This window comes from Muscardinus avellanarius (assembly GCF_963383645.1).
Source record: "Muscardinus avellanarius genome assembly, chromosome: 4".
Classification (NCBI taxonomy): Eukaryota; Metazoa; Chordata; class Mammalia; order Rodentia; family Gliridae; genus Muscardinus; species Muscardinus avellanarius.
This window is the reverse complement of record NC_137789.1, coordinates 66,658,240-66,679,225: the sequence shown is the minus strand read 5'-3', so window position 1 is coordinate 66,679,225 and position 20,986 is coordinate 66,658,240. Positions and strand designations below refer to the sequence as shown.

General features: G+C 41.5%; 1 protein-coding gene across 1 annotated transcript in view; it reads right to left on the bottom strand.

The window, feature by feature from the left end:
* TRAM1 (translocation associated membrane protein 1) overlaps nt 1-14,466 on the bottom strand; it is a gene marked incomplete at both ends in the record, with an annotated part of 39,232 nt that extends 24,766 nt beyond the window's left edge. Inside the window, 4 exons of the mRNA XM_080695223.1 lie at nt 783-899; nt 1,022-1,143; nt 2,584-2,647; nt 14,344-14,466. Of these exons, the coding sequence (XP_080551349.1) occupies nt 783-899; nt 1,022-1,143; nt 2,584-2,647; nt 14,344-14,466 (426 nt within the window). The remainder of the gene's footprint in view (nt 1-782; nt 900-1,021; nt 1,144-2,583; nt 2,648-14,343) is intronic.
* Between the last annotated feature and the right edge of the window lie 6,520 nt (nt 14,467-20,986).

The window sequence follows — 20,986 nt, the reverse complement described above, 5'->3', positions numbered from 1 at the left end:
AAGAATGCCTGTAGATTTAACTTCCAATACTTTTTTTTGATGGTACTGGGGGTGGAACCCAGGGGCTTTTCTGCCTCAGGGCTATACTCCCAGACCTATTTTATATTTTATTTGGAAACAGGGTCTCACTAAGTTGCTGAGAGCCTCACTAAGTAGCCGAGGCTGGCTTCGAACCTATGTGATCCTCCTGTCTCAGCCTCCCAAGCACTGGGATTACAAGCGTGCGCCATCACATCCGGCTAAGGTATTTAAAAAAAAACAAAACAACTGTTCAACAAACTCTATGTAAATTATGGTGTATATATTCATTAAAACGGATGTTATAACTAATATCAAAGTTAATAATGTCTCCCCTCACCACTGGTTAGAGCGATACAGCTGTAGGTTTTGACAACCTTATTTGAAGTTACACATTTTAAGCTGTTTGGAATACAAGTGAACTGTTTTTAAGGAAGGAAAAGACTGGAAACATTCTGACTCATGTAACCTAATAAGACCATGACTGACATGCTTTTTACTAATACAGAGATACCTGCGAATGCTATAAGATATAAAAATAATGAAATAAAAAGATATAAAAATAAGAAACAAAAGATATAAAAATGTCTAGAGTGACTAAAAACATGTAAGGCTTTCTGAAACAGTGAATTTAAGTGAGATAAATGTTTGCTATATAAAAACTAGCCAAGAGAGAAAATTTATCACTGAAACTCTTAATTTATACATGATTATTAGCAGAGTTCCTACTCTTAGATGAAAAAGAAAACAATGGACATACTTACAGAGATTAGAATGAATGTGCCCCAAACACAAGCAAAGAGGTAGAATGCACTAAGCTGACCAGATTCATTAAACTTGCTGTGTTTTGTTTTGGAGAAGTGCATCCGCCTGTTAATTTTCTAAAAATAAAAACAGCTATTAGTAATTAAGAATAAATTACAAAATATACTTAATATATGACTATTATAGTATAGAGAGCTAGTGCTTTACAAAGTATAGATTTCTAAGATTGTATACTTACATCCAACACATACTCCTGAATTATGGCATGAATTATTATCGCCACTAGCATGTAGAAGAAAACTGTAGCCAAATCTTTGATACCATAGTAATAAAGGGATGCTGATTCAGTAGCTTGTTCTTCTGAAGGTCAAAAAGGACACACATACACAAAAATATACATGAGATTATAAAAACAGCACTAAGTACAACATAGTTATGGAAACAAACAAAAAAAGACTAACTCGATTAAAAAAAAAAGTTCTATAGAAACATCATAGACGATTTGCTCTTAGACATCTTTAGTCTTAGAGGGCCGTGAAAACTGAGACTACCTAGAAGCCCAAAGCTTCAAAAATTACTTACAAAGACTTGACACATGTTAGTTACAGCCATCAAAGACCAAAAAACAGGAGAGGGGAGGCCACACTCAATAAACTGGTATTATCTCAGGGGTGCAGATCATGTTGATAAAAGATAAACCTGAGCTATTTGTCTTTCTAAAGAACTTTTAAAACTACCTATATCTCTTCTTTCAAACTAGACACTACTTTATGATTCTAATGGAAAATGATTTAGTTTTTATCTATATGCAGTAGAGATAGAGACAACAACCACTAAAGATTGTTTTTAATCCTTGCAATTTTCTAAACTCTTAATCAAATACTGGTGAATTGCTGCTATTTGTTCTCAAGTTTTATGTTTGGGGAAACCACTTAGGTAAAAGTTTTACTTTTCTCTGACATTCAAATTTCAAAACAATTCTGCTGTTTTAAGTAACCTGGTATTTAAGCATTAAATCCAATATTTACAAAACTATATATAAGTGAATAAAAACCCAGTACAATGTTGAATATTTGACTTTATGTTCTAAATAGAAAATTTCAGGACAGGCTTACCAAACATGTTCATATTTCATTAACCATATATCCCATCCCTTAGTCATACCAGTAAATTACATTATAGTATTCAACTGCAATCAACTTCCTGTATCAACCTGACTTTCATATAGCATAATTTAGAAATAACACTTAAAAAAAACCCCAAGTATGCTATTACCCATAATTCCTGGAGTTTACTAACATTCTCTCTAATCAAACTAATTGCTAGATGTAGAGAACAACAACAACAAAAATGAAAATAAGTTTAAAGGTACTGTTATTCCAGGTCCAAAATATGACGCATAAGTAAAAAAACAAAAAAACAACATAAAAAACCAAACCAACCTGAACCTTGTGCCTGTAGAAGCCTTGACTGAATGATGCTACTAGGCAAATATTCTTAGAATTTCTTTATGAAAAGATGAGATAGCAGAAATGGCAATATTAAAAGCTCTTTGATGGAATTTCAAGCTCATTAAAAAATGTATAATAAATATTAAACACATACAACTGACTTTCAAATAATGTGTAGAATGAAGTCAACCAAAAGCATATCTTATGTTACAAAATAATTAAAATATTTTATGAACATTATAGCAGAGATTTGTGAAGACTAATGTAGAATCTAGTATTCAATAGTATTTTCAGGTTTGTTTAACTGAACTTCTATTTAAGTAGGAAATTCTTAACAAAAACCACCTACCTGTTGCAGGGAGGGTAACATTGTACTGAAGAGTAACAAAAATGATAGCAGCTTTTGCTGTTATCTAGAAAGAAAAAAAAAGCAAATCAACTCAATCTCTGGCTTTTCCTCAAATAAACATACCAGAGATAAAAATATTACAAATTCTGTCCCCAAACCTAAGAACCAAGAGCACCGTATTCCTGATCACCAGGGTTGAGTCTGGGAGGTGCAGTAACTCATCAACATATTCTTCTGCAATTGAGATCAGTTTACGTAATTCATCCCTAACATTAAGATTTCCAAAGTGACATGTCTGCAGTTTCAGTAAACAGTGCTTTCACAAATGATTCTCTACTCTAGACTTATACAACAAACACAGTTTCTATCCAGAAAAATTTTAAGTATAAATTAATAAAATGAAACACAGTATGAGAAAAATGGATCAAACACAGGGTCTATGTGTTAATCTCCTACACACCTGGCATGTGTAGGTGGTCAATAAATGTTTAATTGACTTGACTAATGCTAAAAGTAAAAAGTGGTCAGGACAGAAAAATGGACTAAACACTCACAGGCACCAGGCACAGCACTAGACAAGAGAGCAGAAAACCAAGAGGAATGAAATAACCCTGACAAATTCAGTTGTGTCTGGAGAACAAGCAAACAAAGGGTTGTAATACTGTAGAACCAGTACCAAGAGTGTTTGCCTTGGGCACTCAGGATAAACAACAAACTTGGTTCTTCCCTGGGTAGGGATGAAGCTGTTTTGGAAAGGCTTCTCAGATGTGCTGGAGCTGTGGCTTGTTGGGAAGCAGAAGTTCCCTAGGCACTCACAGGGGCTGGGCATGGAGAAGGAAGTACAAGTAGAAGAAACAAGGTAAAACAGGAGCCAAGACAAGGCCAGGCACAACACATACATCTTAGAGAGGTTGAAAGAACGCTTAGAAACATTATCAAGTGCTAGAAAGCACCTTGTTTGTTGAGCTAAGTAGTTTAATTTTTCTTTTTAGCATGACTGAATAATCTGAAGGAGGGGGATGCTCATGCATGGCTTTTAGACTCTGTGGCTTACAAAGTGGTTCTGAAGCCCTCTGACCCAGTCTACACCTCACCAGAATGATCTTCCAATCATGTTATTATATTCCTTACCCTAACTGCTAAAAATCTTTCACTAGACTCCTACCTTTCAAGAATATGGCCTATACAACTCTCCAGGGTCTGACTCCTCAATCAAATCTCTTCCTAATCCCTGGCCCCCTCTATAGCTCCTCCCTCCAACAGGACCTTGCAATGCTGGAAACCTTTCCCTCTTAGATTTTTGTTTTTAGTTCAATTAATCTTTTCCCAGAAGCCTCCCCGTCTCCCTACAGCACAGCATTTTGTCAGATTACCTAAGAGAATGATGTTCCTTTTCTTCAAAATAAATACTCTGGGTAATATTACAAAGCAAGCGCTTCAGGAGCTGGGACCTGTTTCTGCTTGTCATGGTATGTTTGGAGACCTAGTATGGTGCTTGCTACATAAGAGGCAACTAATCATAATTAATGAATAAATATCCGATACAATAATGAAAGATAAGTCCTGAACTAAGGCAGTGTTAGTGGGATAGAGGAGGTACTTATGAGACAGAATAATGCTTGGTAAGGAAGAGAAAGAGTAAAAAAAAATTATTGGTCTACGGCCATACCACCCTGAACGCGCCCGATCTCGTCTGATCTTGGAAAAAAATTACTGATGCCAGGCAGGTGGTACACACCTGTAATCCCAGTACTTGGGAGGCTTAGAAAGGAGAATCACAAGTTCAAAGCCTGCCTCAGCAATTTAGCGAGACCCTGTTCCAATCTAAAAAATAAAAGAAGGCTGGGGGTATAGCTTAGGGGTAGAATGCTCGTAGGTTCAATCCCCAGTACTATAACAACAAAATATTGATACTAACAGCTTGAACTACTATCAATAAAAATGTGGAACAGAAGGTTTAGAGCAAGACAGAAGAAACTGAGTTTTAGAAAAACTGAAATTTCTGTGATATACAGGTGAAGAAAGCTAGACTAATTCAGTAGGGAGAACTTGGCTCAAATAAAAGATTTGTGAGTTCCAATTTACAGACAAAAGCTGAGGCTGTGGAGTATGTAAATCATTTATAAAGTATACAGTATTTGTAAAGAAGTAAGACCACATCAGACCTATGGAGAGTACGGAGAAAAAGCCAAAGCTTAATAGGGTTTAATTGAATGTGCTACCCAAAGACCCATATGCTTAAGACTTGCTCCCCAGACTGTGGTGCTACTAGGAGGTGGTAGAACCTTTTCAGGTACGGGGGTACTTGGGATTGAATTTAGGTGTGTTCTACTTCTGAGCTATACCAGAGCCCTTTAATTCTTTTAGATTGAAACATGGTCTTGCTAAGTTGCTGAGGCTGGTTTTGACCTTGTCTCAGCCTCCCAAGTACTAGGCTTACATGAATGTGCCACCATGCCCAGCTGGTAACTTTTTTTTTTTTTTTTTTTTTTGCAGGTCTGGGGATGAAACCCAGGGGCATTTGACCTCCGAGCGACACCCCCTGCACTATTTTTATTCTTTATTTTTAAACCGTGTCTTACTAAGTTACAGAGGGCCTCACTAAGTAGCTGAGGCTGTCCCCAAACCTCAATCCTCTGGCCTCAGCCTCCTGAATGCTGGGATTACAAGTGTGTACCACCGGCCCGGCTTTAGCTGGTAGAGGTGCAAACTAGTGGGAGGTCTTCTGGTTGCTGGGGGTGTGGCCAATAACTTTGGATGCTGGGGCTTCTCTTGCCGGTCCCTGCCATGAGGTGGCTTTTGCCACTATGCGTGCTCTGTAATGGTGTGCTGCCTTACAATAGGACCAAAGCACTAGGGCTGACCACGGACTCACACCTCCAAAGCAAACCTTTTCTCTTATAAGTTGATCATCTCAGGTATTTATCCCAGTAACAAAATGCTGACCTCAAAGTCAATATGCTTAGAAGCATTTTAGATTTCAATTTTTTAAAAGGATTTTGGAATATCTGTATATGCATAAGATTTCCTAGGGATGAGACTCAAGTCTAAACACAAATTTCATTTATATTTCACATACACCTCATATGCATAAAAAGGCAAATTTGACATAGTTAAAAGACAGTGGATTTGTCTTTTAACTATGATCTGTCATATGGCCAGGTATGGAATTTTCCACTTGATGCGTGTTGGTGTGCAAAGTCCTGGGTTTTGTAGTGATTTGAATTTGGCCATAGGGATATTAAACATGTAATAGACAAAACAGATAAGACAGGTAAGTTCAAAAATCAGGAAATTTATACCTAATAAACTCTTTTTCACCCCCGGGCGGGTGTGGGGTGGGACGGAAAAGCAATGTCATGTATTAAGCAATGGGGACCTGAATGATGAGTACATTTTCCCTAGGGAAAGAAGCTGGTAAGAAATGTAAAAAGCTCACTGGATGCTATTCATGTTCTGAGATTAGCAACCTGATTTGTAATATTATCTATCAGCATACATGTATGGTTTTTTTTCTAGTTACCCTCAACAATTTATGAAGCAAGAGAAGAAAAGGCAGAAACAGTAGTCCATAGTCTCACTTCCTGTGCTTTCTGTTATCCATGGTCAACAGCCATGTGAAAACATTAAATAGAAAACTCCAAATATAACTGTGTTAAATCATGTAGCGTTCTGAGCAGGGCGATGAAATCTTGCACCGTCTCACTCCATGTAGGCCAGGACAGAAATCATCTCTATCCAGCGTGCCCAGCTGTATATATATGATCCCAGCCTGCTCACAGCTGTCGATTGGCAGATCAACTGCCAAGACAGGCTCTGTATTCCAGGGACTCTACACTGTAGCCCAAAGCTTGCATCACTCTCTTCACTCCACCCCATCACCTACCACCTATCAGCATAATACCATAAGCATTTTGAGAGACCACATTTACAGCACCCTTACTGCAATATATTGTTATAATTGTTTATTTTGTTAGTTATTAATCTTACTGTGCAAAATTCTAAAAATTTTATCAAAGACATGTATGTATAGGAAGAAACATAGTATACATAGGTTTGGTACTATCTGTGGATTCGGACATTTCACCGGGAGTCCTATAACCTATCCCCTGTGGATAAGAGGTGCTACTATAGCAGAGTAAAGGATACGGAAAAGAGCAATGAGCGGGCAAATATACTTGAAGAAAGAAAAGGAACTAAGGTACCAAGGCTGAGACAGGAGGATCACAGGTTTGCAACCAGCTTTAGCAACTTAGGGAGGCTCTCAGCAATTTAGTGAAACTCTGTCTCCAAGTAAGAAAGAAAATTGGGCTGAGGTGTAGCTTGGAGTTAGAATGCCTCTGGGTTCAATCCCTAGCAACACACACACACACACACACACACACACACACACACACACACACACACACAGACACACACACACACCCACCCCTGAACTCCATTTAGGTTTTTTCATCTCTGTTTAGACTTCGTATAATCAATCAATAATCTCTCTTTATCCCTGTTTCCACTGTGTAATATGAGGTTACTATTATCACAGCTAAAAAAAATTTGTGTTAAAGAGTCCTTTACAAACAACAAATGAAATTCTTCATAGACAAATTTAGTATCAAATTCTAGATGCAACAAAAATTAGATTAGCCTTTTATGCTAGGCTTCTAAATAAAATTAAAGTCTGGCCTCCAGCTGGTTCAGCATGTGACATTAAGCAGAATGAGAAAAGGAAAACACAAACTACAAGCCCCAAAAAGTTTACAGAAAAATTAAACTAGAAATCATTCCTAGTGTTTTCCAGGTTGCAAACCTGGGCAAAATTGTTTTAGTTAAACTAATATCACAATTAGTTAATGTAAGATAAACTTGTGTAAGCCAGGCCCTGTAGCACACACCTGTAATCCCAGTACCTGGGAAACTGAGACAGGAAGATCCCAGGTTCCAAGCCAGCTTTAGCAATTTAGTGAGATGCTGTTTAAAAACAAACCAACCAACCAGGCATGGAGGTGCATGCCTGCAATCCCAGCACTAGGGGGCTGAGAGAGGAGTCCTGCAGTTTCAAAGTCAGCCTCAGCAATTTAGGCTCTCAGCAGCTTAGCAAGACCCTGCTTCGAAAAATGAAAAAGGGTTGGGGGTGTAGCTCAGGTGTAATCAGTTAGGATGTCTTTGGGTTCAATTCCCAGTATTCTCCCTCCCACACAAATAACTTAAAAAAAAAAAAGAAAATAGGTATGGTGATATAATTCAGTAGAACGCCCCTGAGTTTAAGCCCTAGCAACACACACACACACACACACACACACACACACACACACACACACACACACACAAGAGGGCATGTTTGCTTAGAATAAAAACTTGCTAAAGAAATACATATTGAGCTGGGTATGGTGGTGCACGCTTGTAATCCCAGTACTTGAGAGGCTGAGACAGCAGGACTGCAGGTTTACAGCCAGCCTCAGCTACTTAGTGAGACACTATTTCAAAATAAAAAATAGGGCTGGGGGTGTAGCTTGGAGGTTCAATGCCTTGGGTTTAATTCCTAGTTCTCCAAAAGAAAAAGAAAGAGAGAGAGAGAAATTTATATTGCATTAAAAAGTAAAAATACAGTTTATGACAATTTTGGATATTTATACCAAGAAAAATGAGATTTATTCAAATCCATCTTAAGGAGGTTACCACAAACTAATGAATTATCCAATTCTGTGTTATATGCAAAGTCATGACTATCAGAATATTTTCATTTTATTTATTATTTATTTACTTTTTGGGGGGAGGGGTACTGGGGATGGAACCCAGAGGCATTCTACCTCCGAGCTACACTCCCAACCCTATTATTTTTTATTTTGAAACAGGTTCTCATGAAGTTGTGGAGGAACTCATTAAATAGCTGAGGCTGGCGGCGAACCTGAATCCTCCTGTCTCAGCTTCTCAAATGCTGGGATTACAAGTGCCACCACGTCTGGCTCAGAATATTTTCATTTTAATTAAGTGGATTTTTGTTTTAATTAAGTGGTTACAAGTTGGAGCATGGTGTCTTTTCTTGCTATATTAAGATATTAAGCCAGGCGTGGTGACACACGCTTGTAATCCCCACGCTTGGGAGGTGGAGACAGGATGATCGCGCAGGTTTAGGCTTAAGAGACCCTGTTTCCGAATAAAAATATAAAAAATAGGTCTGGGAGTGTAGCCCAAAGATAGAAGGGTTTCCAGGAACCCCAGTACCACATATATTATATAATTTTTCATTTGCTAGAAGGTGTGATTACTACAAACTGAATTCTTGAAAGGTAAAGTTAATTTTTGAACAGCAAGCCCTACTTTCTACCAGCTTACATAAAATTAAGTTCTTAGAAAGAAAAAGAAAAAAAATGTTGTCATTCAGACAAACCATGCTTTAAAATAAAACAAGCCTTCTAAATTGCCCCAAGACCACTGTAATTATAAATGTCCCTCAAATCTGTGAGGCACAACCTATAGATCATGAAAATATCCATCTGGAAAGCCACTGTCTTTCTATAACTCTTTACTCCGCTTCTATACTCCTTTCAGAAAGCTCCAAATATCCTTACTTTTTTAACTCTTCAATTTTTCCTACTTTAAATGTTAAGCCATTAGCCAGGTATAGTGGTGCACACTTGTAATCCCAGCACTTGGGAGGTTGAGACAGGATGATAGCACAGGTTTGAAGCCAGCCTCAGCTACTTAATGAGGCTCTCAGCAACTGAGTAAGACCCTGTTTCCAATTAAAATATAAAATAGGGCTGGGGGTATAGCCCAAAGGCAGAAAAGCCCCTGGGTTCCACTCCAGTACCACAAATAAAATAAAATAAAATAAAAGTGAAGCCATTAACTAAAGTGTATATGGACAGATACTGGCTGTAAAAACATCATGCTTTAAAAATTCACAAGCAATTTTTCATAACAAAGTTTCTGGAAATCAGACGTACATTTTTCTCAGATTACTTCTTTATCAACCTTTTCAGTATATCTGATCTCTCTAAATGCTACCTGTTGGATCTTTCATAAAAACTTTGTCACTTATCTGCCAATTTTGAGGAATTTTCAAGTAATACTAATACCTACCCTCTGGCAACAGCTGATCATGAACCTAAGTATTATATATAATTTTAATTCTTTGAGTAACCCAATGAACCCATTTTACAGATAAGAAACTTAAGTTCTGAGATGTTCTAACTTGAACATGGATATCTTTAGCTTCAGAATCAATATTTTTATAGTATATTTACATTGCTTCTTTGGCTAGTAATACAGTATGTTATTTGCTTATTTCACCATAAATCCTCTGAAATTTCCTCAATATACTTACATAAAAGGCTTAAGTTCTGCAGAAGCACCAACTTCTCTAAGATTTCAGCATAAGCACTATAATATTATAACTATATTAACTTTGAGGTTGAACAACAATTTTAAGCTAAGTAGCAATACTAAGCCAGGCATGGTGGCGCACACTTTTTATCCCAGAACTTGGGAGGCTAGGGCAGGAGGATTGCAGGTTGGTGGCCAGCCCCAACTACTTAGGCCCTCTATAACTTAGTGAGACCCTATTTCAAAATAAAGAATGAAAAAAAGGACTAAGGGTGTAGCTCCGAGGTAGAATGCCCCTGGGTTCAACCCCGGGTACTACACATACACAAAAAAGTGGCAAAACTAATCTAGTCAATATTTTCCCATATGTAGATAACATGCTTTCAAAACCTAAAACTTTGCCAGGCGTGGTGGCGAAGCTTGTAATCCCCGCGCTTGGGAGGCAGAGACAGGTGGATGGCGAAGGTTTGAAGCCAGCTGCCCTGGCTTGAGACCCTGTTTCCAAATAAATATAAAATAGGCCTGGGGGTGTAGCCCGGAAGTAGAAGGGTTCCATACCCAGTACCACCAAACAAAACCAAACCAAACCAAACAAAAACAAACAAAGCCGGGTGTGGTGGCGCATGCTTGTAATCCCCAAGCTTGGAAGGCTGAGACAGGAGGATCGCACGGGTTCGAAACCAGCCTCAGCTACTTAGTGAGGCTTCCAGTAACTTAGTGAGACCCTGTTTCCAAATAAAATATTAAAAAAAAAAAAAAAAAAAAGTCTGGGAGTATAGCCAGGAGGAGGTAGAAAGTCTCTGGGCTCCACCCCCAGTACCACCAAACCAAACAAACAAAAACAAAACTTAAAACTTTAACACATGGTAAGAAAAATGAATGACTTGTACAGATTTTCCTCTTCTGTATACTCTTTTTTTGGTAGTGGTACTGGTGATTGAATCTGAGGGCATTGTACCTCCAAACCATACCTCCAGCTTTTTGTTTTGAAACATGGTCTCCCAAGGCTGCTGAGAATTTTGCTAATTTACTAAAGCTGTGCTTAAATCTGAGACCCTCTGGTCTTAGGCTCCCTAGTACTGGGATTACAGGCATGAATCACCACCACAAAACTGGCAACGCTCCTTTCTGAAATGACTTTAAAAATTTATATCCAGGTATGTTTTTTGTTTTTGTGGTGCTTGTTAGGGCCTTGTGCATGCTAGGCACACGCTTTACCACTGAGCTATAACCCCAGACCTACTTAGTATTTTTGTGTCTAGGCCAGGTGTGGTGGTGCACGTCTGCAATCCCAATACTTGGGAGGCTGAGACAGGAAGATCGGAGATTCTGAGCCAGCCTCAGCTACTTAGTGAAGCCCTTGGCAACTTCGTGAGACCCTGTTTCTAAATAAAAAATAGGACTAGGGTGTAGCTCGGAGGTAAAATGTGCCTGGGTTCAATCCTCGTTACTGCAAGAAAAAAAAAAATGCTTTGTCTATTTAGAATGATTAACAAAGATGAAAATCCACTCACTGTGAAACATTAATTAACATGAGACATAAGGTATGGGCAGTCAATTTCCCTAGAAAATGTGGTGAGACATAAGGTATGGGCGGTAAATTTCCCTAGAAATTGTGGTAAAAGAATGTGAATAGCTGGGTGTGGTGGTGCGTGCTTTGTAACCCTAGTATTTTGGAGGCTGAGACAGGAGGTTCAGGGTTCACAGACAGCCTCAGCTTCTTAGTGAGGCCCTTTGTAACTCAGTGAGACCTTGTTTCAAAATAAAGAATAAAAACCAGGGTTAGGGGTATAGCTCAGAGGTAGAACACCCCTGGATTAAATCCCCAGTACAAAATAAATAAATAAATAAATAGAATGTGAAATACAGCCAGGTGTGGCATATGCTTTAAGTCTATTGCTTGGATGGCTGAGACAGGAGCAGATGTTTGAGGACAGCTTCAGCAACTTAGTGAGACTCTGAGGAACCTAGGGAGACCCTGTTTTGAAACAAAGGGTTAAAAAAAAAAAGGTTGGGGGTGTAACTTAAGATAGAATGCTTCTGGGTTCATTCCCCAGTAAAAACATCACACATACACACAGAATGTGAAATAGGTTACATAAAAGCAAAGCTAGAGTATTTCTAGGTGTTAGAATTTCTGATTTATATTTAATTTCATTCAAATTACTGGAAAATTACATTGGAAAAATACTTTTCATAGTACTCCAAAATATGTTTTTAAAGTCAGGGATTCTTACCATGTGGAAATGAGTTATGAGAAGTTACACAAAATTGTTGACTATATTGCATATATGACAAAATTACCTTTCTTTTGTACTGGAGATTGAACCCAGGGGTGTTCTACCTCAGAGTTGTATTCCCTTGCCCTCAGTTTTTCTCTTTGAAACGGGGTCTCCCCAAGTTGCTGAAGTTGGCCGTGATTCTGCGGTTCTCTGGCCTCAGCCTCCCAAGTACTGGGAATGCGCCACAAGGCCTGGCTGAAAGCTTTATTTTTAATATCAAAGCAGAATATATATATAAATATCCAATTTGGAGGGTACAAACGTTTAGTGTTTAGTGTTTTATTATTTGTGTGGTGCTGGTGATTCAACTCAGCCTCTAACATACTAAAGCAAGCCCTCTACCATTAAGCTACGCAATCAGCCTGTACTTTTTATATTGTACATTCATATAATACTTTGTAAACTATCAGATGCCCTTTCAGTTCAATCGTTGAGACTAGTCCTGGTGATTTTTATTTCCTTATAAAGAGCAGAAAAATTGAGTCTAAGATTTGGTTTACTCAGTAAGGTTACGGCATATGTTAGTTCCCTTTCTACTTTCCCTTCAACTATACCGGCTAGTCTTTAGCAGTGATTTCAACCATACATGACACTTTCAGAAATAGAAATGAATCTATATCTAGATCAAGAAAGGCCTGAAGGGAGGCAAAAACATACAATGCTAAGTTATCTAATAACATTTAAAAATAAACCCAATTGGGCTCCAATTAAAAAATGTATTCATCTTTTGGTAACTGACAGTTTCTTAATCCACTGTTTTTCAATGATTCTTAATTTTATTAAAATTTTCAAGCCGGGTGTGGTGGCACATTCTTGTAATCCCAGTACTTGGGAGACTGAGTCAGGAGGATCAGAGGCTCACAGCCAGCCTCGGCAACTTGTGAGGCCCTCTACAACTTAGTGAGACCCTGTTTCAAAATAAAAAGTAAAATAGGGCTGAGGGTGTAGCTCAGAGGTAGAATGCCTCTGGGTTCAATTTCCAGAACCACACACAAACACACAGAGAAAGAAAAAAAAAAAAAAAAAGAAAAAGAAAAAATTAAAGCACTATTGTAGGCAATGGAAATAGACTAGTAAAAATAAATAAGGCTGGGTGTGGTGGTACACACCTGTAAATCCTAGGTACTTGGGAGGCTAAGACAGAAGTATAGTGACTTCGAGGGCAGCTCAGGCAATTTAGTAGGACTCTGTTTCAAAATAAAATAAGAAAAGACAGAGATGCAGCACAACCGTAGAGTGCCTGCCCAGAACACTCAAAGTCCTGTATTCAACCCTCAAGACCAAAAATAAATAAATAGGGGAATCTCTGATCTCATTAAAGTTACACGCCAAGAGGAGGCAAAACAGTAAGTCAAATAATCAGTACGTCTGATGAGACACAGCAGCTCCGGGGGGAGGGAGCTGGGGGGAGGAGAGGGAAAGAAAAGGAATGGGCGTGTGTATGGGGAGCGAGGATAAAAACCCGTAGGATGTTCCACGTTCACCTAGCAAAGTTTATTACCCACATTCAACAGCTGTTAAATAAGTCATCAAATACTAGACATGTGGGATGAGAATTTACACACTCCTGACATTCTCTGCCGCTTCTGCTTCAAGAAACGGGGGAAAAAAAAAAGCCACTCGACTGACTCTGGCACAGCCCCTGGGGGCCCGACGCTCGCGCGAGGGGGCCGGCGTCCGTCTTGGGGAGGCGAAGGCCAGCGTCTGCGCAAAAAGTTGGATCAATGGAGCTGAGGCTGCGCGGGCGGCGGGTCCGGCCGGCCCCGGCTGGGGGCGGCCTCCCGGCTCCGGCTCCCGCCCGCCCGGCGCACAGGCCGCCCCCGCCCGCCGCCCGGCCCCTCGCCGGCTGCCACGTCGCCTTCGCGGGAACCAGGAACTGCGCGGCGGGGCGGGCGGGGGGCGGCGCTGGAGCGAGGCCTGGCCGCGGACCCCGGCCGTCCAGCCCCCTGGACCCCGGCCCCTGGACCCCCTGCCCCCAGCCCCCTGGACCCCCGGCCGTCCAGCCCCATAGTCCTCGGCCCCTGGACCCCCGGCCGTCCAGCCCCATGGACCCCGGCCCCTGGACCCCCTGCCCCTGGACCCCCGGCCGTCCAGCCCCATGGACCCCGGCCCCTGGACCCCGGGCCCGGCCCGGGGCGGTTGGGCTCGGGCTCACCTCGAACATGAGCCCCAGCAGGAAGACCATCGCCACGCAGGAGACGATGTCCGCGTGATTCTGCAGGACGAATTCGTGGCTCAGGACCGGGGGGCTCTTGCTGCTCTTCTTGCGAATCGCCATGGTGGGGCCGCCGCCCGCGCCCGCAGGTGCTCCGCCGGCTCCGCGCTCCGCCGCCGCTCACCGCCGCGCCGCCGCCGCCGCCCCCTGGCCGCCGCTCACCGCCCCGCCGCCGCCGCCGCCGCCGCTCGCTGGGGCTTCACTTCCCATCCCACAGCCAGTACGCAGCCGCCGGGGCCGCCCGGAAAAAAAAAAAAAAAAAAAAAAAAAAAAAAAAAAAAAGCGAGCCGCAGCGGGGGCGAGCATGCGCACCAGGAGAGGCCGCCGCCCACAGCGCCCCCTGGGGGCCGGAGGCCGCGGCGGCCGGGCGCGCGCGGGGTGGGGGGCCGAGCGCCGCCCGCCGGGTGGGAGCGTTGGGGCGCGAGCTGCCCGCCCGGCCGCCCCGCGGCTGCCTGCGCCCCACACGCCCCGGAGGCGGGTTGGAGGAGTGACTGCCACCGTCCAGAGCTGGAAGCACGCTAGGCGACCGCACGTCCTCCAGTTTTAGCATCTGCTTTGAACATTAACCTCCCAGTTAAAGACTTCAATAGAGTTTTCCTACTTAGGGATCCTGCTATCCATCTCCACCCCGTCCCCCACTGGGCCTCAGACTGAGGACGGTGTGGTCAGTTTGGGTTTACTTATATGTGTTTTTCACAAGGCTTCTCCGTAATCTGGAGAGATAGTAAACAAAACAAAACAAAACAAAACCCCAAAAAGCTACATTGGATTAGACATATCTTTCTCTTTCACCATTCTACCCAGGCCAAGAGTCCTTCAGATTAGTTTTCCTGAAGGGTTGCACCGTTTACCCATTTCCCAGATCTAGAAACCAATATCATCTTAAATTGAGCCCTTTCAGCGTCCTGCTACGTCCAGTCAATCCATCGCCAAGTCTAGGCGCCCCATACCTTTTCCTCTCCCCACTGCCACAGCCCCTGGGGGGACTTGTCTACCATATGACATCTGTGGTGGGATGAGGTAGTGGTTTAAGAACGTAGGTCACTGAATCAGTACTCTGCAGTTTATTACCTGTATGATCACAGACAAGTTACTAAACCTCCATTTTTATTTTCTCGTTGATTTATATATTCATTTATTTAAAAAAATATGTATTGAGTGTTGACCATGTACCAAACACTGGAGATTCAGAACGCATGAAAACACTAATTAAACCTATTTATTTATTTATTTATTTATTTATTTATTTATCATGGTACTGAGGATTGAACCTAGGGGCATTTTATCTCTGAGCTACTCCCTCAGTCCATTTTATTTTTTTACTTTGAAACAGTCTAAGTTGTAGAGGAACTCATTAAGCCACTGAAGCTGACAGGAGCCTGCAACCATTCTGTCTCAGTCTCCCAAGTACTGGGATTATAGGCATGTACCACCATGCCCAGCTGTTTTCTTTTTTGAGGTGAAGTCTTGGGTGCCAGCACATGTTCCTCCAGTGTCAGTCTCCTGAGTATCTGGGATTAGATGCCGGTGCTGTCACACTGGGCACTGAATTAACCTATTTTCATGGGGCCCAGGAAGAGGCTCTTTAAATAAGATTTTGAAAGTGAAACGTATGTGCCGGGCGTGGTGGCGCACGCTTGTAATCCCCGCGCTTGGGAGGCAGAGACAGGAGGATCATGCAGGTTCGAAGCCAAGCGCTTCCAGGAATCCCAGTACCAGCAAAAAAAAAAAAAAAAAAAGTGAAACATATGTTAAATTGAGTTGTGGAGCCAGGAGAAGTAGGTGAAGAATGCAAACGTTGATTTGCCTGAAGACCTGAGGAGACGCGGGAGCAAGCCACCTGGAGCCCAGCCACAATATGAAAACACTGTGGTACCCACTTTAGCGGTTACATGAGATGACTCAATTGGCCATTACTATTTTCCTCCTTTCTGGGTAATCACGAGTTTCACTTAACTTCAAATCACCTTTCAATTTTTGTTCTCGAACAATGTTTCTTAACATTTTTTGGTGGTTTTTCCTTTTCCTTTCATGGAAAGTTAGCATGACTAAATAGCCCTTCATAATTTGGTCCTGCATACCCAAATAGGCCTGGCCTGCCTCCTTAGGTCTTTCCTCCCTCTTTGTACTGCTGACTACTCTTGCTGTGGGGCTCCATAGCATGCTGTCCTCCCAGGCTCTCCCCAATCTCTGGGTCAGCTATATCCCCTCATCTCTTCTCCTCAGCAGACTCCTACTGTTCCTTCAGGTCTCATTGATGTGTGATGGCCTTGAAACCTTCACTGATTCTATGATTGACCTAAACTGTCTCTTTTATGACTCAATTTTATTTTAAACATATTTATTGAGATATAATTTTAATATTATAGGCTTCACCTATTTAAAAAGTGTAATCTGATAGTTTTTGAGTATATTTACAGAGTGTAATTTGATGGTTTTGAGTATATTTACATAGTCATGCAACTATCACTATAACCTAACTTTAGCATATTTTTGTCATTTCCCAAATAAACCTTGTACACATTACCAGTTCCTTTCCATTTCCCGGTGTTGTCTTGGCAGCTCTTAGCAGCCCTTAGCAACCACCTACTTTCTGTTTCTATTTGCCTATTTGGGACATTTTATCAGTATATTATTGTCTTTTGTGACTGACTTCTTTCATTAAGATAATATTTTTAGCCAGGAATGGTGGTGCATGCCTGTAATCCCAGTACCTGGGAGACTGAAACAAGAGGATTGCAGGTTCATGGCCAGCCTTAGCTACTTAGTGAGGCCCTCGGCAACTTAGTGAGAGCTTGTTTCAAAGTAAATAATAAAAAAGAGGGTTGAGGGTGTAGCTTGGAGGTAGAATTCCCCTGGGCTCAATCCCCAGTACCACACACACACACAAATAAAGTAGTATTCCAGATACAAATTTCTTATAAAATATGTGATTTGAAAGTAATTTTTCCTAGTTCACAGGCTATCTTTTTGCCTTCTTGATGGTGTCGTATTTTGTACGGGCATAGTTGAGACTGAACCCAGATGCATTCTGTATTCGAGCTGTACCCTAGACCTATTTTATATTTTATTTTGATCTTGCTCAGTTGCTGAGGGTCTTACTAAGTTGCTGAGGCTGGTCTCAAACTTAAAATTCTCCTATCTCAGCCTCCCTACTAGGATTATGGGTGTACACCACTGCACCCAACTTGATGATATCCTTTAAAACACAAAAGTTTTTAATTTTTTTTTTTTTTGCGGGTCTGGGGATGGAATTCAGGGGCATTCGACCTCTGAGCTACACCCCCTGCCCTATTTTTTATTCTTTATTTTGAAACAGGGTCTCACTAAGTAGCTGAGGCTGTCTGCGAACTACGATCCTCCTGTCTCAGCCTCCCGAATGCTGGGATTACAAGTGTGCGCCACTATGCCTGGCTCAAAAGTTTTTAATTTTAATGAAGTTCAACTTATCTATTTTTTAACCACTTGCTTTTGGTGTCTTATTTTGCAAGACATTATTGCTTATCTGGATAGGACAAAGATTTATTCCTATGTTTTCTTCTGAGAGTTTTATAGTTTTAGCTTTTTACGTTTAGGTATATGATGATTCAGTTGTATTTTGTACATCATTTCATCAAGCATTATACTGTACTCTAATTGCTTGTGCCTTCCCACTAGACTGGTGCTCCTTGGGAAATAAAATCTTCATCTTTGCATTTTCTACTTCTTGGCACTGTATTGTTACTGAAATGTATTGAAATTTCATATTTATTGAAAAAGACTGGACATAGAATAGAATGAAACGTTAAGACAGTCTACCCAAGAGACAAATATAAAAATGAATTGAAATATAGCTCTACACAAGTCGGTGGTGGCACATGCTTGTAATCTCAGCATTTGGGAGGCTGAGACAGGAGGATCGCGGTTCAAGGACAGCCTCAGCTACTTAGCAAGGCCCTTTGCAACTCAGTGAGGCTCTGTTTCAAAATAAAGAATAAAAAAAAATAAGGCTGGGGGTGTAGTTTGGAATAGAATTCCTCTGGGTTTCATCATCCCTAGTACTGCAGAGAGATAGAGAGAGAGGGAGGGAGGGAGGGAGAGAGAGGGGGGGGAGAGAGAGAAGAAGAGATGGCTCTACTAATATACCCATCTTAAAGGTACTTAAGAGGACTTGTTAGGCACCAAGCAAGTTCTGGGTACTAGAGATATAATTATGAATAAGACAGTCTTAAATTTTTATTCTTGAAGTTCATACATGGATTGGAAGACAGACAATAAACAAATAATTACTAATTGATGAGTATTTTCAAAGAGCCAATGCAGGGCCAGTGATGCGCACCTGTAATTCCAGCAGCTCAGGAGGCTAGGGCAGGAGGATTGTGAATCAAGGCCAGCCTGCACAATGTAGGGAGACCTTATCTCAAAATAAAGGGCCCAGGATGTAGCTCAGTGGTAGAGTGATCCCTGGGTTCAATCCCCAATACAAAAAAGAAAGAAAAGGCCACCTATAACCCAAGTACTTGGGAGGCAGAGACAGGAACATTGCAGGTTCAAGACAGCCTTTGCAACATAGCCAGACTCTCAGCATCCTAGTAAGATCCTGTTTCAAGCCGCACGCTTGTAATCCCAGCATTCGGGAGGCTGAGACCAGAGGATCACGGTTTGCGGACAGCCCCAGCTACTTAGTGGGGCCCTCCGCAACTTAGTGAGACCCTGTTTCAAAATAAAGAATAAAAAATAGGGCAGAGGGTGTAGCTCGGAGGTCAAATGCCTCTGGGTTTCATCCCCAGACCCACAAAAATAAATAAATAAATAAATAAATAAAAGATAAAACAGGGCTGGGAGTGTAGCTCGGAGGAAGAATGCCTCTGGGCTCAATCCTCAGTAACTAATACACACACACACACACACACACACACACACACACACACACAAATAAAAAAGAAAATATGGAAGGGCCAGCATCAGTTACAATGAAGTGTTTAGATCATGTGGAAATGAGTTATTCCATTCACATCAGTTTTTTTTTTTTTTTTTTTTTTTTTTTGGTATTGGGGATGGAATCCAGGGGCCCTCTATCTCCGGGCTACACTCCCAGATCTATTTTATATTTTATTTGGAAACAGGGTCTCTTAAGCCAGCTGATCTGTGTGATCCTCCTGTCTCAGCCTCCCAAGCATGGAGATTACAAGCGTGAGCCACCATTCCCAGCTCACATCAGTTTTTAAACTGAAGTTGACCCTTTCAGACCTTAAAATATATTTTTTACTCTATTATTATAATTATAGTAATAATTATAATTCTTATTATTATCAGTATTATTTTGTGGCACTGGGGATTGAACCCAGGGTCAGTCTACCTCTAAGCCACACCCACAGCTATTTTATTTTTTTATTTTGAAACAAGGCCTCACTAAGTTGCAAAGGGCTTCACTACTAAGTAGCTTAGGCTAGTTGCGAACCTGTGATCCTCCTGTCCCAGCCTCCCAAGCACTGGGATTACAAGTGTGCACCACCATGCTTGGCTTCTCTGTGGGTTCTTTACAGCCCACCAACACTTGTGAAATGTCCTTTCATGAAAATTTGCCCCAATTCCATGATTTGAATGTGTTCCCTGCTCCTGCCTGGATCCTGACTGATAGTTTTTTTTTTTTTTTTTTTTTTCAATGGCGATTGGCATGGGCTCAGAGAGAAAGGAAGTGGCACAATGAAGCCTGAGAACAAGAACGCTTTGGAGGGGCATTGCTGTCAGAAGAGGCAGAGCAGTGGGCAAGTAGCAGGAGAGGGGTCTAAGGAAGCTTCTGCTTTGGGAATGAGGTAGATGTGTTATAACATGAGAGCATATAGACAGGTGTGTGTGTGTGTGTGTGTGTGTGTGTGTGTGTGTGTGAGAGAGAGAGAGAGAGAGAGAGAGAGAGAGAGAGAGAGAGAGAGAGAGAGACTGACTGCAGGAACTACTGTAGAAGTAAATGCCATGGGTAGGTCAGAGGTGATGGCTTCTAGTGCACAACCTTACATCCTCAGTGATGAGGACAGGGCACTCACCCACAGCCCCCAGAGGGAGAGCACAGTGGATAGAGGCAAGAAGACACTATCCTTTCCTTTTTTTTTTTTTTTTTTTTGCGGGTCTGGGATGGAACCCAGGGGCATTCGACATCCGAGCTAATTTTTACTCTTTATTTTGAAACAGGGTCTCACTGAGTTGCAGAGGGCCTCACTAAGTAGCTGAGGCTGTCCACGAACCACGATCCTCCGGTCTCAGCCTCCCGAATGCTGGGATTACAAGCGTGTGCCACCATGCCCGGATGACACTGTCCTTTTCCAATCACTTCTATTTTTCTCAGTAAAATATAAAATAAAATAATCAGGTCGGGCGTGGTGGCGCATGCTTGTAATCCCCACGCTTGGGAGGCGGAGACAGGAGGATCGCGATGGTTCGGAGCCAGCCTCGCTGGCTTAAGAGACTCTGTTTCCACATAAAAATGTTAAAAAATAGGTCTGGGAGTGTAGCCCGTGGGAGTGTATACTGGAGGTAGAAGGGCTTCCAGGAACCCCAGTACCACCAAAATAATAATAATAATAATAATAATAATAATAATAATAAT